General features: G+C 38.6%; 1 protein-coding gene across 3 annotated transcripts in view; it reads right to left on the reverse strand.

The window, feature by feature from the left end:
- Window positions 1–4,433: 4,433 nt before the first annotated feature.
- The window catches only part of dpf3 (double PHD fingers 3), a 32,089-nt gene continuing 21,589 nt past the window's right edge, over window positions 4,434–14,933 (reverse strand). For all 3 annotated transcript variants that reach the window (XM_066677407.1, XM_066677408.1, XM_066677406.1), the window contains 5 exons: window positions 13,410–13,556; window positions 11,895–12,023; window positions 7,505–7,617; window positions 5,682–5,763; window positions 4,434–5,473 (listed from right to left, as the gene is read on the reverse strand). In XM_066677407.1, coding sequence (XP_066533504.1) covers window positions 5,397–5,473; window positions 5,682–5,763; window positions 7,505–7,617; window positions 11,895–12,023; window positions 13,410–13,556 — 548 coding nt within the window. In that variant the 3' untranslated portion in view covers window positions 4,434–5,396. The remainder of the gene's footprint in view (window positions 5,474–5,681; window positions 5,764–7,504; window positions 7,618–11,894; window positions 12,024–13,409; window positions 13,557–14,933) is intronic.

Consider the following 14,933-nt stretch of genomic DNA (forward strand, 5'->3'; position numbering starts at 1 on the left):
ATAAACCTTCAGTATCTATTTGGCGAGTCCTAGTCTTTTTATTTCTTCACTCTATGTTTATCACTCTTCCTGGTTAGTGCATTCTCTTAAAAACCAAAGTTCTTTGAATGGTGTCACAGAAGAACTATTTTGGTTTCCAAAGCTAGAGAATCATTTTGTAAATATAATGTGTGCATGTTACAAAACTGTACATTTTAAAGACATTTAAAGATTTAAAGACATTTTCAACAAGTACTTTTTAGACGTTCCACAAAACACAAGTTCTTTTTAGACATTTTAAAGACCCCTCTAATAAAAATCAAGTGTTTATTCTTATTAACATGTCAGTGTGGGGTTGTTGGTACATTACAAGACAAGACACTACAAGGGAGTCACACAGCTCCGGGGGCCTGGAGTTTGTGGGTTTGATTCCTGCTCTGGGTGACTGTCTGTGAGGAGTTGGTGTGTTCTCCCCGTGTCCGCGTGGGTTGCCTCCGGGTGCTCCGGTTTCCTCCCACAGTCTAAAAACACATGTTGGTAGGTGGATTGGCGACTCAAAAGTGTCTGTAGGTGTGAGTGTGTGAGTGAATGTGTGACTGTGTGTGTTGCCCTATGAAGGACTGGCGCCCCCTCCAGGGTGTATTCCAGCCTTGCGCCCAATGATTCCAGGTAGGCTCTGGACCCACCGTGACTCTGAACTGGATAAGCGCTTACAGATAATGGATGGATGGATGCATGGACTGACACTACAAGGGCCGATGTGAAGGCTGAGCATTTCCACTTTTTTCTGTGTTCAGACAGCAGTCTCAAACAGCCAGTGGATTCTGACAGCCTGCATTTTCACAAAAGGTAAAGAATTAATTGCAGCATGTTGGGTTGGGCTTTCGGGCTGCGAGCAAGCAGCAGAGGAATGGGAGAAGAAAGAGAAGGGGACTAATTGCATATTTATAGTGAAGCTGTAGAGTTCCAGCTAAGCATTAGAGGAGTGAGAGAACTCGGCAAAGAACACCCGGTACTAAACTAACTCATAATACTTTTAGAGTAGATAATACTTCTTTTTTTTCTATAAAAACGTATTACACTTATTACTTATGGCTTGGTGATTCATATGAGTGGTTACAGTACACTATTTAGGAGGAAATTAATGAAGGGTTGTTTATAATTTCAATTTTAAATTAATTGGGTGAAGGGTCTGTTTGAGCTGTTGAGCTATATTTCTGCAGTGGGCCCTGATGAGCTCCATGTTGTCCTTTGTACAACTGTCCACTGTACCTTTGAATTATGGCTGTACAAGTGTAAAAAGTGATGACGGCACTGGGGGGCATGACTGATGCTAGTGCTATTGTTCCATCTGCACTGGGTGTGTTTATGACCCTGAAGGCCACATATAGACATACATTCATTCATTATCTGTAACACTTTACCAGTTCAGGGTCACGGTGGGTACCTGGAGTCATTGGGCGCAAGGCGGGAATACACCCTAGAGGGGGCGCCAATCCTTCACAGGGCAACACACACACACACACACACCTACGGACACTTTTGAGTCGGCAATCCACCTACCAACGTGTGTTTTTGGACTGTGGGAGGAAACCGGAGCACCCGGAGGAAACCCACGCAGACACAGAGAGAACACACCACACTCCTCACAGACAGTCACCCGGAGCGGGAATCGAACCCACAGCCTCCAGGCCCCTGGAGCTGTGTGACTGCGCCACTGTGCTGACACATAGACATGTCCATTTAAATTAATAATCAAACCGTAATAGTAATTACATGTACTGTAACCACTCAAAATAATCACCAAGACATAAGTAACCACTCATAATAATCCTGGAACTGGTTTATCTGTCTGGAAAAGGCTTGTTCAAATTCACTTAAACCTAAGGTGACGCTTTTAGAACTTCTAACACCAAGGGTATTAATGGGGTATTAATCTTCTGAGGGCTATAGTGGATATTAAAACATTTCTGTGAAGATTTCTTTTTATTTGGTTCATAAAAACCACTTCAACTCGTCCCAAAAATCTTGGCTGGCGTTCAGTCACTAATAAAGAACAAACAGCACCAATCCACAGCAGACCAGTGCTAATCCACTCTTGGCTTTGGGCATGGTGTGGCTGCTGTAGAGTGTTATCTCGTTAACGTTTTGTACAAGATGTGTTTGGGCAATTCAACATCTCCGGTCACAATGGGTGGCTAAATTCACACTACATAAGTGCTGTCTACAAAGATGTGGACATAGTTTCTTCTTCTGCTTTGAATTTTCTGACCTCCAGTGTCAGATAATGGAAGTGCAACTAAATTCATGACAAATGTATCAAATCAAGCACAATTTGCAGTTAATTATGGACAGTTTATTGTTCATCAAACAACAAGGATTTGTTAACAACACGAGAAGGAACAATGACAGCGACAGTAAATTAAGCCTAAGTTTGAGGGAATCATCGGCTTGTTTATTTTTTTTTACAAATTTGTGTACACAATCACATTTCCCGACTTTCTGTGACGTCTGATCAGAGCATCTCCTGAAGCTCTTTGTTCACAGGATCAATGTATCCAGCCCTTGCCAGGATCAGATGAAATATTCAGCAGATCTGAGGGTTTGGAGGATATGACTTGATAAATTGGCTCTGAAAATAGAGCTTCTAATGCATTATACAGACTGGAGGAGGAGGGAAGAGAGACGAGGAGCGTGAATATCCAGATGGAAATAGAGATGCTAATATATAATGAACAAAGAAATACAAAATGGAGCGAGCAGATGTTTCACTCTGCAAAGTCTAAAACTTTCAGGCCTCCGTTTCTCCAACAGACAAGAGGTGGCTAGATGGTAGAGTGGAGGAACCGATTAGTCAAACACTTATGAAGAACAAGATTTCTCCTGATCTGTTCATTTCAACATGCAGGTGGAACAGTCGTCTCTTTTCACACAAAAATACAAATGGAAATAAAGATAAAAGCTTAGGATTTAGAAGGAAATATGGTGTATAGATGCGGCATATCATCTTTTGGGGAAGCACAACTGGAAGATCTATATGTAATACGTACTACTTTACTAATCTAAGTCATGATTGTCTGTGGAAGATATACACTGAAAAAGCACAAAAATATGACAGATTTGTTCCAGCCTCAAAAGTCACTATGTATCATTAAATACAAAAAAAAAAAAACCTCCAAAATTTTTTGCTGATTTTTATATTTGCATTCTATTTCTTTTTGCATTTTCACAACTGTGTTCTATGAACCAATATTTCTAAATATCTACGAATATAGCTCTTTATTCTACTCACATTTTTCTTTGTAACAGTAACTCAGTGCAAGCTAAATAGTTCTCTGTAAGAAGTTTTGCATTGTGTGCTATAATGTTATCATTAGCTCTTTATACCCAAATGATTTCTGTTCAAAAAATCTGAGCAAAACTTCACTCGAACCCTGCTATGTCATGTTGTTAGAACCACATTATAAACGTAGTCATGGCAGATTTGATGCTGTCAGGGCGACAGCAAAACTCAGGTTGACACATAGTCCAGGGGTTCTCAGTCCTGGTCCTGGTGGGCCACCACACCCCACTCCAAGACCAAGACCAAGAACTACCGTCATGGTGCACTACAAAGTCATTTACAATGTATTAATTACAATACATTATTCCTAATAATGCTTGGCCTTAATCTGTTTATTACTACTAACGGTTATGGACACAACCAGACAAAATTAAGAGAGTCTCCAACTATAGGGGCTGATGAGGTCACGCCCCTCGCTGCCGTTGTATGCTTAGCTGAACCTAGGTGTGCTTTTAGGTCCTTTACACTTTTATTTGCTACACATGGGAAAACATGGGAATTTCTTTTTTTAATTCATCCGAGAATTTACATTTACGTTTCGGCATAGCTGCTCGAGATGAGGGTGGGTATAAGAGCTTTGCCTGACGTAAACAAGGACTACTGACGTGCAGACTGACCAATTAAATGTTTACAGAGAACGCTTCTCGAAGTTCTATGTAAGCTCTAGAAAAACAAAATCCCGGATGTTTGCGAAATTCCGCCCGGACATTTTTTTTAATTCTAAAAAAGAGGACATGTCCGGGAAAATGGGAGGCGTGGTGAAGTAGCCTAAAATCTTCTGATTGGACGGTCTGACTGTAGAGCTACCGTTATTGGTAGATAACCTTCTCTGTAAACATTTAATTGGTCAGTCTGCACGTCAGTAGTCGTCCACCTGCTTTTTTTTACCTGCTGCGAATCTGCTTTTATACAACAGTTCTGTCAGCTCCATTTATTAGTTAAGAGTAATTGGCTTGTTTCTTTGCATATGTATTATTTTTATTTGTTTTTAATGAATATAAGCAGATAATTTGTTTGTTTATTTAAGTGGTTTTTGTCTCCACCCACACAAATAGTTCCACAACTGGACTGGGACCAAGCACCACAGACATTTTTCAGCAAACAAGCTTGCTACTTTGTGTAAGTGTAGCTATTTTGTATCGCATACATTTATCTTATGATTTAAATCTGCCAGAAAAACAAGGTAGTTGCTGACACTGTAGAGCTCCACTTTAAAACTCCCTCTCTTGTCATACTGCTAAATCAACGGTTAACAGAGCACTCCTGGAAACAACATATGTGGATATACATATATAATTGATACAAATAGAGTCGGATGGAACTCACTGCTGTGTAAATCTGTTTCAATTAATTAAGGTTCTAAGTGATTATAACAACTCATGACAGCGTGAGGCATGTGTCAGGGTTAAAGTAAAGTGTTTCCAAAATGTTACGCACAAAGGATAATGACTTGAGAATACTGCGAGGGGCTGTTTTACTCTGTACATTAGGAAGAAGGGGCACACAATTGCTACAAACTGCACAGAAATGTGGTCTGTCAATCCTCACAGTGCTTTATAATGAGGAAAATGAAGAGTCTTTGTGATGTATGATACCTATTAGACGTACAGGTGCCTGGATTCAATGCAGCATGATTAGAGTTGAACTTAATTATGAAAAATAGCTTGTACTTCATCTGATTTGATTACTCTTTGAGGCTTTTTGGTACTTTTGAAAGTCTTGATTGTTCTACAAACACCTGAAGAGGTTAAACTAGGATGTGCTGTAGTGCTGTTCAGCGTGATCAGTTTATAAACCTGCTGTGTGTATAACGCTGCTTTTGGACTGAGTTTTGTGAGGTAGGCTGCTGATTGCTTGGTTGTATGACTGAAGCATCCAGAAGAGTGTATTGCTTTTGGCTGTGTACAGTTGGGTGACGTTTACAGAGGTAGAGCTGCAGACCAGAGCGATACAGGTTTGCGTACAGTTGTCCTGATTCTGCTCCCTGCTGTGTGTGTGTGTGTGTGTTTATGTGTGTGAGTGTTTGTGTGTGTGACTGACTGCAAGACTTTAAGAGACATAGAAGAAGTCTCCTTTAACCCATTGATGGTTCTCCAAAAGCAGATGCTTTGTCCTTTAGTAGATCCAGACAAAGATGACAACTCCAGCTCCCTGAAGATGTATCAAAAGATAAGAAAGCCATGTTAATGCACATCTTGCATGCTGAAATATGTAAGCTGTTGTTAAGGTATGATGACACCATTATCCTCCACACAGTAGACAAAGCTTTCCATTCCCATCTAAAGAGCATTTTCCAACAGGAAAATGAACAGGAAGAAGTCAAAACTGAAGTATACATAGATGTTAGATCCGAGCTTACCCTCAGGAGGCTCAGTCATGGGAGGCTTGAGGCAGTACATGTGGTAACCTCGATCACAGTCATCACAGAAGAGAAGCTGGTCCTGCAGCATGGAGACACACAACCAGTAATTAAAATACTTGGGGCAGCAGTGGCCTAGAGGTCAAGATCCATGGCTGAAGTGCCCTTCAGCAAAACACTTAATCCCCAAGTGAATCCTGGGCATTATGGCTGAAGTGGCTGCTCTACATGTTCATCTGCTGCCCCCTAGTGTATGTGTCCTAATTAGTTCCTCAGATCACATCTGTGTGTTTGTTGTAATTTAAATTAATTGTGTATTGGAGAATAACAGTATAATCTAATTTAAATAAGTCATTCAAATGCGAGATTATGTGAAGCACTTGTTTTGAATCATTACAAAGTCAAAGAATTACACCCCTGAGTAAAGAATAAAGTCACCGCTCAGGGCCTGGATTTCCCAAAAGCATCTTAGTTAATAACAGTGGTGGACAAAGTACACAAACCATGTACTTGGGTAAAAGTACAGATACTGCAGGTAAAATATCACTCCAGTAAAAGTAGAAGTCCTCATTGTAGATCCCTACTTAAGTAAAAGTACAAAAGTATTTACCTTCTAATGTACTTCAGTATCAAATGTAAAAGTACTAAGACATATTATGGCTCTAATGTCCTATCATCATTTTTGTAACAAGACTCAGGCTTAACACATTGTAGGGGAAAAGACTCTAGTGTCACTGTTGGTTTCCCAGTCTTTGTGCTTCCCCTGCAAACCAACAGATGTCACTGAGTATTAAGCCCAATTAATGCTTCTGTGTTGAACCTATGCTGTAGGCAGCACGGCTTGATGCACATCTCTCCAGAAATGTAACTCGTCTCGTCTACACAGAGCACAGCGACTGTGACTGGTCTGAGGTCAGACGAACATGGTTCAAAAGTCCAGAAATATTAACAAAGAAAATGTTTGAAATTCAGCCCTAGTGGACTGGTGGTGTAATTGCAGAGCGCTGCAGGTGCCAATGCACAAGTATAAACTTTCACAATGGCATAGGAGACTTGAGCATGTAGCTTTTTACTCAAACACTAGGTAAGATTTGGGAAACTTTTTCTGCCCCCCCACAAGTGCGATTAACTTTTACAGCACTGTACTGAAATTGTTAGGGAGGAGGAGGGAAAGGGTGGTTTCCTACCCTCCTCTAAAAGTTTCATAGTGCAGTTTCTGCAATGCTGAGCCAAGATTAGCAACAGCAGAGGCTCTATTCTCCATATTAGAGGTCAGTGAAGCATTGCAATGATTTTGAAGCTGTGATTTTAAGGTAAAAATATTACGAAGTGATCCTTTATGCTCTTTGCTTTGAGTACAGTACAAGTATTATACTAATTTTGGGGTTTTGGTATATTTCTTTTGGTAGGGACCTCGAGGTTGACTGTCTGTGAGGAGTTTGGTGTGCTCTCCCCGTGTCCACGTTGGTTTCCTCCGGGTGCTCCGGTTTCCTCCCACGGTCCAAAAAACACACTGGGAGGTGGATTAGCGACTGAAAAGTATTTGGCTTTGAAATGTAGTGGAGTAAAAGTAAAAAGTCGCCCAAAATGGAAATACCTGAGTAAAGTATAGATACACAAAAAAGGAACGTAAGTACAGTAACGAATTACATTAACTTCGTTACTGTCCACCACTGGGAAATAATAGAGAAGGTATTCAGTTTGATGCTCATCCTACAGTTCATTTTAATATACTCTACCGACCTGTGATTGTTACATTGAAATATGAGTGTATTATGCCCAAAGCATAGTAAAATTTTAATTAAAAAAGTATTAGCTCTCACATCGTTCTCAGAGGTGCCACACAAAGTGCAGGATTTACATTCGATGCACTGCCACTGGTACGTCCTCACCGCCTGCATCATGTTGTCTGTGAACTGCAGGCAAGTCGGATGGCCTGCAAAATAGATAAAGAATACGATAAACTAAATATCATATTATATCAATTATAATAATATACATTTTATAAAGTTTCTTCAGATTTAGAAGATAAACAAGAACCAGACTTCTCTCATGGCAACACAGGCATCCCTGTGATCATCATTGAATTGTACAAAATCTTTTAACATAATTTTCCACATGACCCCTGGGAAACTCTATTTGCATTTGGCAGTTAAATATTAAAAATAGTGATTATATCAGTTAATCTTCTCAGAGTTTTCTCAGAGTTCCCAAAAATACCTGGAAAGCATATTTTATAGACGGTAAATAAATAATAAATTCACATGCACATTTCTGCTGGTACCACTGCATGAATCTTTTTAAACAATGTTCAACTTCATAGTACATCTACCCGGTTTCATTGCTTGATTGGAGGAATGGACGGATGGACAGATGGATGGATTTAAAGACTGGTATGTAGTTTGACAGACAGTTTGCCATTTCCTTCAGGACTAATAGCGTTATCAAAGACAGACAGAAAGACAGACAGACATTGCACAGGGTAATTACAGCCAACAACTTTATAAACTTCTGTACCACACCGTGTACCTTTTTCAATATCTACCACTTATTTTCTATCTGTCTATGAAATGAAGTGTCCATTCTTTGGTCAGGTGGTTGTTGTTTTCCGATTGGGAGTGCAGCAAGCTCCACCTGACTGAGAAACCTGTAGGTGTGTGTGTGTGTGTGTGTGTGTGTGAAGCTCCTAGGAAAACTTCCACCTGCTTGTAATGCCTGGTTACATTTTTCTTTATGTTAAAAACACAAATCTGAAATTATACATAAACCTGTCAATCAGCTTTAGAAATGTCGGGTAAGAACTGACTGTTCTTCTAAGCCCTGGCTAATGTTTTGCAACAAGAGATGAAACTCTTCAGCTGTCATTTCTGCTAGAACTTCAACAAATTTTTGATAGTACAACTTGGCTTTGTTTCTGTTTGTTTCATCTATAGACAACAAACATTTGACAACTCTCTGAAATTTACAATCGAGATACAGTAAAATTATGGAATTACATAATTAAACCATGTTCATTTGCTGAATGCTGAATAAAACTGAATGCTGATGAAAAAACACTTTAATTATTCTATGAATGACAAGAAAACATAGTTGAATCAAAGTATTTCAATTGTGGTAAGTGCTTTAAAAGCCAAAATAAGAAAATACTCAAACTAATTAATGCAGTTTTTCAGAACTGCAAAAAATCCACCCATTAAAAATACCATTTGTATGTTTACCATGGAACAGGTTTCGGCAATTCTTCAGGGTTCATAAGGCAAAAATCAAATACAGGATTTCTTACAACACACTTATTCAATTAAAGCTATTCTACATAAACATAGTGCTGAGATCTTAAACCCCTGGTAAATCCTTAAGCTTAATTGGACATAGTGCGGGGCGATAAGAGCACAAATCAATATCACGATTAACTGTACATTTTACCATAATTATGATTAATGAATGATTATTTTGTTTTTGTATTTTTGACCCTCATAGTTCAAAAATACAGTGACAAGGCTGAAACTTTTTGTTGAGTGTCGTCTTAATTATTGTCAAAACACAGCACGTCCACACCACAGACACTGTGTTTTTCTTTGGTACTAGTTGCTCGAGTCGATTGGTCTGCCTCTGTGTTTTGGTTGCTTCCATGTGGCAGATCGGGGCAGAATCACATGACTACAGCTTGGTAGCGTGGTTTTAAAGGCACAGTACATGAACACACAGTGGGGACATAACAGAATAAAAATAATCAGTATAATTGATAAGGGCAAGTTTATGTAGATTAGAAGTTCTGAATGTCAATTCTGATTAATTTTTGATTAATTGCCCAGCCCTACTGGGACAGATTCATTACCAGACATTAGGCTTCATAAAATGATTGTGATAATTCCCATTCAAATGCTAAAGCAGGTAATTCAAAATAATCTATCTGATGTAATTTATGATACCCATCTAAATATGGATATATGTGTGATATATATATGGAAAAGACCCAGTTCATATAAAGAGATGTGATGTTTCACACACATGTCCACTGATTGCCACTCATTCTTTCATTTTTCCCTGCCAGGTGGCTAGCAGCACACATCAGAGAGACGATGATTCACACTGTCCTGCAGAGTGTCAGCCCTGTTAGTCGAGAGACGGACAAGTAAACGCCGATTGGCTCTTACCTCTCAGCTAATTGCCATCCCTCGCTTCTTTCTGCCCTCCAATTGGTCAGTGCATCCAAGTCGCCATGGTAACATCTCAGACTCTCCTGGTCTGCCAAGTCTTGTGATCTGATCCTTCTAATCAAGTGCATTCATTTGGAGGTAGAAGCTTAGGCTCGTTCTCCACTTACAGTCTTATGGACACATAATGTGTTTTTTGGAAGTTGCCCATGTTTGAAAGTTGAGTTCTTTTGAGTCTTTTGAGTTTTTGTTGTTCAAGATCAGCATCCTCTTTGAACAAATCTGTGGCAAACCTTTTTTTTTTTTTAAAAAAAGGCTTGATGCCATTCTATTTATTGCTCAAAATCAGGCTGTACATGAAGGCTGTTTAGGTTCCAAAGAAAACCATTAGCCATCAGTTCAAATCGTTCCATTAGCAATGGAACTCATATCTCTAAAGTCCATTATCGGCACTGCCACCAAGAACAAAATGAAAAACAGTTTGTCAAAAGTCTTCCACATGTTGCTGCTCTTCTTCTTGTTGTATTTATTTGTGCTGGGGTGGATCACTGCAGTCGTCTGATAGAAGCCCATCGAGCTCGTCCTCTTCAAAGCCATGAAAGGTAGACGCCTCACTTTCAGATGTGTCTCCGAACATGTCCCGAAGTCCAGCCGGCCTCTTCCTCACCCCCAGCTCGTTTGTTCGTCCAGCTGACATGTATACGGACATATCAGCATCACAGCAGAACACACACACAAGCAACACTGCAGTCAGCAAGGCTTCATACACTCTTCTCAGCTCGGACAACTGGCAATACAACAGAGGCAGCCTGAGATGATCAATCCAGGTATCTTAAGGATCAATTGTGTAGATTTTATATATGTTTTCATCGCATTTTTAAAATAGAGGTCATTGGAGTGCTGCTTTTTTTTTGTATGTGTCAAGTCTTATGTATTTCCAGTTGCATAAGTTATATATATATATATTGTCTTTCAACACAATGAAACTTGTCTCTCTTTCTGTGCTAGTTACAGCATTCATCCATACACAGGGAAATAATCTGAGAATGAGTGACATATCCAAAGGACATTAGAAGAAAGAAACACAAAATATGTAAAAAACATGATAACCAAAAAAAAAGGAACATGTAAACTGAACTAAAGAGAAGCCCTAAACTCCTCTTAACTTGAAAGGAAAAGGAACAGCCAAATAAAAAGAGGTGTCCAACTGCAGCCACAGGAAAATGTCTATTCCAGCACAGGCACCGTATCTGCTGTATGGCAGTTTTGCTTTTGTAAAAGTCATTTGAAAAGCATTATTAATAGTCTTGAAACATATTACCTGAAATAAAACTCTACAAATAGTTTATAGAGCGACTGTAGAATCAGACAGTGACCTGCTAATGCTACTCAGGTCAAAAAATCAACAAGAACATTGTTACAACTAGTGCAACTAAGTTGTTACATGACTGGTTACAACAATAGCATGAGTCAGCAGAACTAGCTAGCATGCTAATTTAAAATAACCTTGGCCTATCAAAAATTATAAACTCAAAACCCAACCAAACCCTACAAAAATAAAATAAAACACTATATGCTGCTGCCTTTTGACAACTGAAAATATTGTATTTAAATACATCAACCCTTCAGAACTCTCAATGCAAATGAGGTTCCAAAACACAAAACCAACTAAAAAAAAATAGACACACAAACTTTTGCAACATATGGGTAATGTAATGAAATGTGCCCCAAGGAAATGTGTTGAAGCAAATATCGTAGCCTTTCTATATGTTTATGAAAAGATGCTGCATAAAATAATTGATTGACTTATTATAAATATACGGTTTGATATTTCAGAATATTTCTGATTTTACAGATATGATCTCATGTACATATGCATTATGTAAAATCTATATTTTAGTAAAATTCAGTCTTTTTCTGTGGAAATAATGGGAAGATGGATGTGGAGATCTGCTGCTTTATGTAGCAGTAGTTGTGCTCAGATATTTGGCATATGATGTGTCTATATGAGTAGTGTATTTTTAGTGTATAAGGTTTAATTTGTTTCAGAGATACTGACCAGAGCGTCCACAGTCTGAGCAGGACACTAATTCCTCTGCTTGACCCGTCTTTCGGTTAGAGCCTGAGTCTCCCAGACAGAAGTCACAGTAATCGTTAGGAATGATCGCACCATCAGGTCCTTTTTGAGCTACAGAAGTTAAAAAACAAAGGGAAAATTTAGAAGATAGAATATTATAATGAAACAACTTTCATAAATACATGCAGCTAGAAGTGCTGTTCAATATATATATCTCGTATCTTCACAGCATAGACAATTGCCTTCAGATGACCTCAAAGATAAAAGTCAGGAGACCGTGGGGGCCATTCAACTGGCCCATGACGACCAATCCACTTTCCAGGAAACTGTTCATCTAGGAATGCTCTGACCTGACACTCATAATGTGGTGGTGCACCATCTTGCTGGAAAAACTCAGGGAACGTGCCAGCTTCAGTGCATAAAGAGAGAAACACATCATCATGTAGCAATTTCACATATCCAGTGGCCTTGAGGTTTCCATTGATGAAGAATGGCCCCACTATCTTTATACCCCATATACCACACCATACCATCAAGTTGTGCAGCAACTGAAACTATGGATACTGGAAGCCTGTGCTAGCATTTCTCCTGTGGTGTTGCTATCAGTGTGTGAAGAGTGGGAGAAGAGGGTTGCATTGACAATCCAACACAATGGGCAGCACTTTGAACACATTTTATAAGTGGTCAAAAACTTGTACATAACTAATGAAAGAATAAAGTTATGTTAAAACCGAGCACACCATTGTTTTTCTTGTGAAATTCCCAATAAGTTTGATGTGTCACATGACCTTCTTCCCATTGAAAAAAAGAAAAGTTGGATCCAAAATTGCCAATTTCAAAATGGCCGCCACGGTCACCACCCATCTTGAAAAGTTTCCCCCCACCCATATACTAATGTGCTACAATATATATCTCCAACCATGCAAAGTCTAATATATTAGTTTTAAGATTACAATGATCTGTTTAGTTTTTTGGAGGTTTTTGGTCATTTCACATGTTTTTATATATTTATGTCACACACCTTCTGAAAGAGTTTGGTACACCTTTTGTTGGTGCAGAATAGAAGAGCTATTGTTATCAGTATGACAAACTTTGTCTTCATCTGCTCATTCACCCATCGTCTAACCTGATATACCAGAATAAACGAGGGCAAGGGATCCTTGATCTCAAAAGTGGGGCTGAGTTGGCCTTTCTTCCTTGCTGAACAGGTAAGATATTTTATTTGTTTATGAATAGCTCTTTAAAAAGGCAGCCAGCCAGAAGAATGATGCTGGGGTGTAGAATATTGTCTGTTTCTCTTGCCTGTGTTGATTGTCTGGCTGCATTCTAAATGAGTTTCAGTACATCATTTTAGATCATCATGTAAACATGGCATTACTGTAGACCAGATTTAAAAAAAACAAATCTAATGCTTTTCACTTTGCTTCTAAATGCTAGAAGACTGGTATGTATGAGCAGATAAAATGTGCAATAAAGTCAGATCTCCAGTTATCTTACGTTTATGGTTTTCAGGGTTAGGTTCTTCTGGTGACTGTGGGATCTCTGTCTCTCTCTCTCTCTCCTCCTCACCCTCCTCCTCAGCCAGGTGCGTGTGGGTGTAGTGATAGCTTAGACCCGGACGGTTCTTATAGCGCTTTCCACAGACTATAACAGATGAGGAGCAATGTCACAATAAAAGACAAAATTACTGAGGTAGAGACAGTGTTACAACTTACTAAAGCTCGGACACTAAGAAGCTCTCAGAATCTGCAAGGTAGAAGGGTCTAAGACACTGATATAAAGGATACATGGCAAGCAAAGAAACTATGCTGGGGTTACACTGAAGATAAAATGACATAATTACATTTCTAAATTTCAGAAACCACATGTTAGAACTAAACTATCTATTGGTACCTGGTGATTGGCTGGGTCAGACTAGTATCCTATCAGTATTACACAAAAATATAGTTCAGATATAACCAAAGAGTGCTTTAATTAAAATGTTGTACCTCAGTTACTGTAATCTGATAGTGACTGAGGCATTGTTTGCAATATTTTTGCCTAAACCATATATATTTCTTACAATCCTTTCATGTCAAATAGGTTCATGTAGCACACTGCAAGGCAAAAACATATTTTACCACCATCAAAATGACAAGTAATATCTCAGAACACACAGGTTCACTAGTTGCATTGTATATCCAAATATTTATGGACAATGATTGAAAAGAACCTGGTGGTGATAGGAATCATGGGTAATTGTACTATTCAAACTGACACTTGACATCAGGCATGGTGACTTCTATTCTAAATGACTACAAAAAGTGTCAGCTTGAATAGTACAATTACCCCCGGTTCCTATCACCACCAGGCTTCTTTACACTGCACGCAACATTTCATGATGATTTCATACATCTGAAGAGTTAAATTATACATTAATAATATTTCTATGTTGTGTTGACGCTATACTGTTGTTGGTTTTTCACTTTCTAAACCAATTCAAGAGTTAGATACATTAGATCATGCTTGATCTACTTAGTTACGTAACATTTTCCCATGACTTTACCTAATAGACACAAAAAAATGTATAATTTACTTGTATTTTTCACTCTCTCAACCTTAATAAATTCATACATCCAAGATTACCTGACAGACTCAATTTGTTACATCATTAGACCTGTAGAAGATGGATTTAGTGTGTGGGATGATGTTAATTGTGTCGTTTTCATGAAGGGCTTCAGCTTGTTGTAAATGACATTACATGTTGAGTGTGTCTACATCTTCAGAATGAAAATGGTACACATTTATTTTGTGTCTAAACTAATATACAGTGGGGAAAAATGTTTTGTATTTACTTGATTTTACATTGATAGTTACATGTCCATAAAAAATACACAATAGTTGTTAATACTGTAACAGTAAGTTAACTAGAAGACAAAACTGTAATTTGCATTTAAATGAAGTCAATTCAGTGCATCACCTTTTTTCAGTGAAAAGTATTAATATATCTCAACATAACTGTTGATCTACTACAGGAAAGGG

Source organism: Hoplias malabaricus, chromosome 7, assembly GCF_029633855.1.
Source record: "Hoplias malabaricus isolate fHopMal1 chromosome 7, fHopMal1.hap1, whole genome shotgun sequence".
In the NCBI taxonomy this organism is placed as follows: domain Eukaryota; kingdom Metazoa; phylum Chordata; class Actinopteri; order Characiformes; family Erythrinidae; genus Hoplias; species Hoplias malabaricus.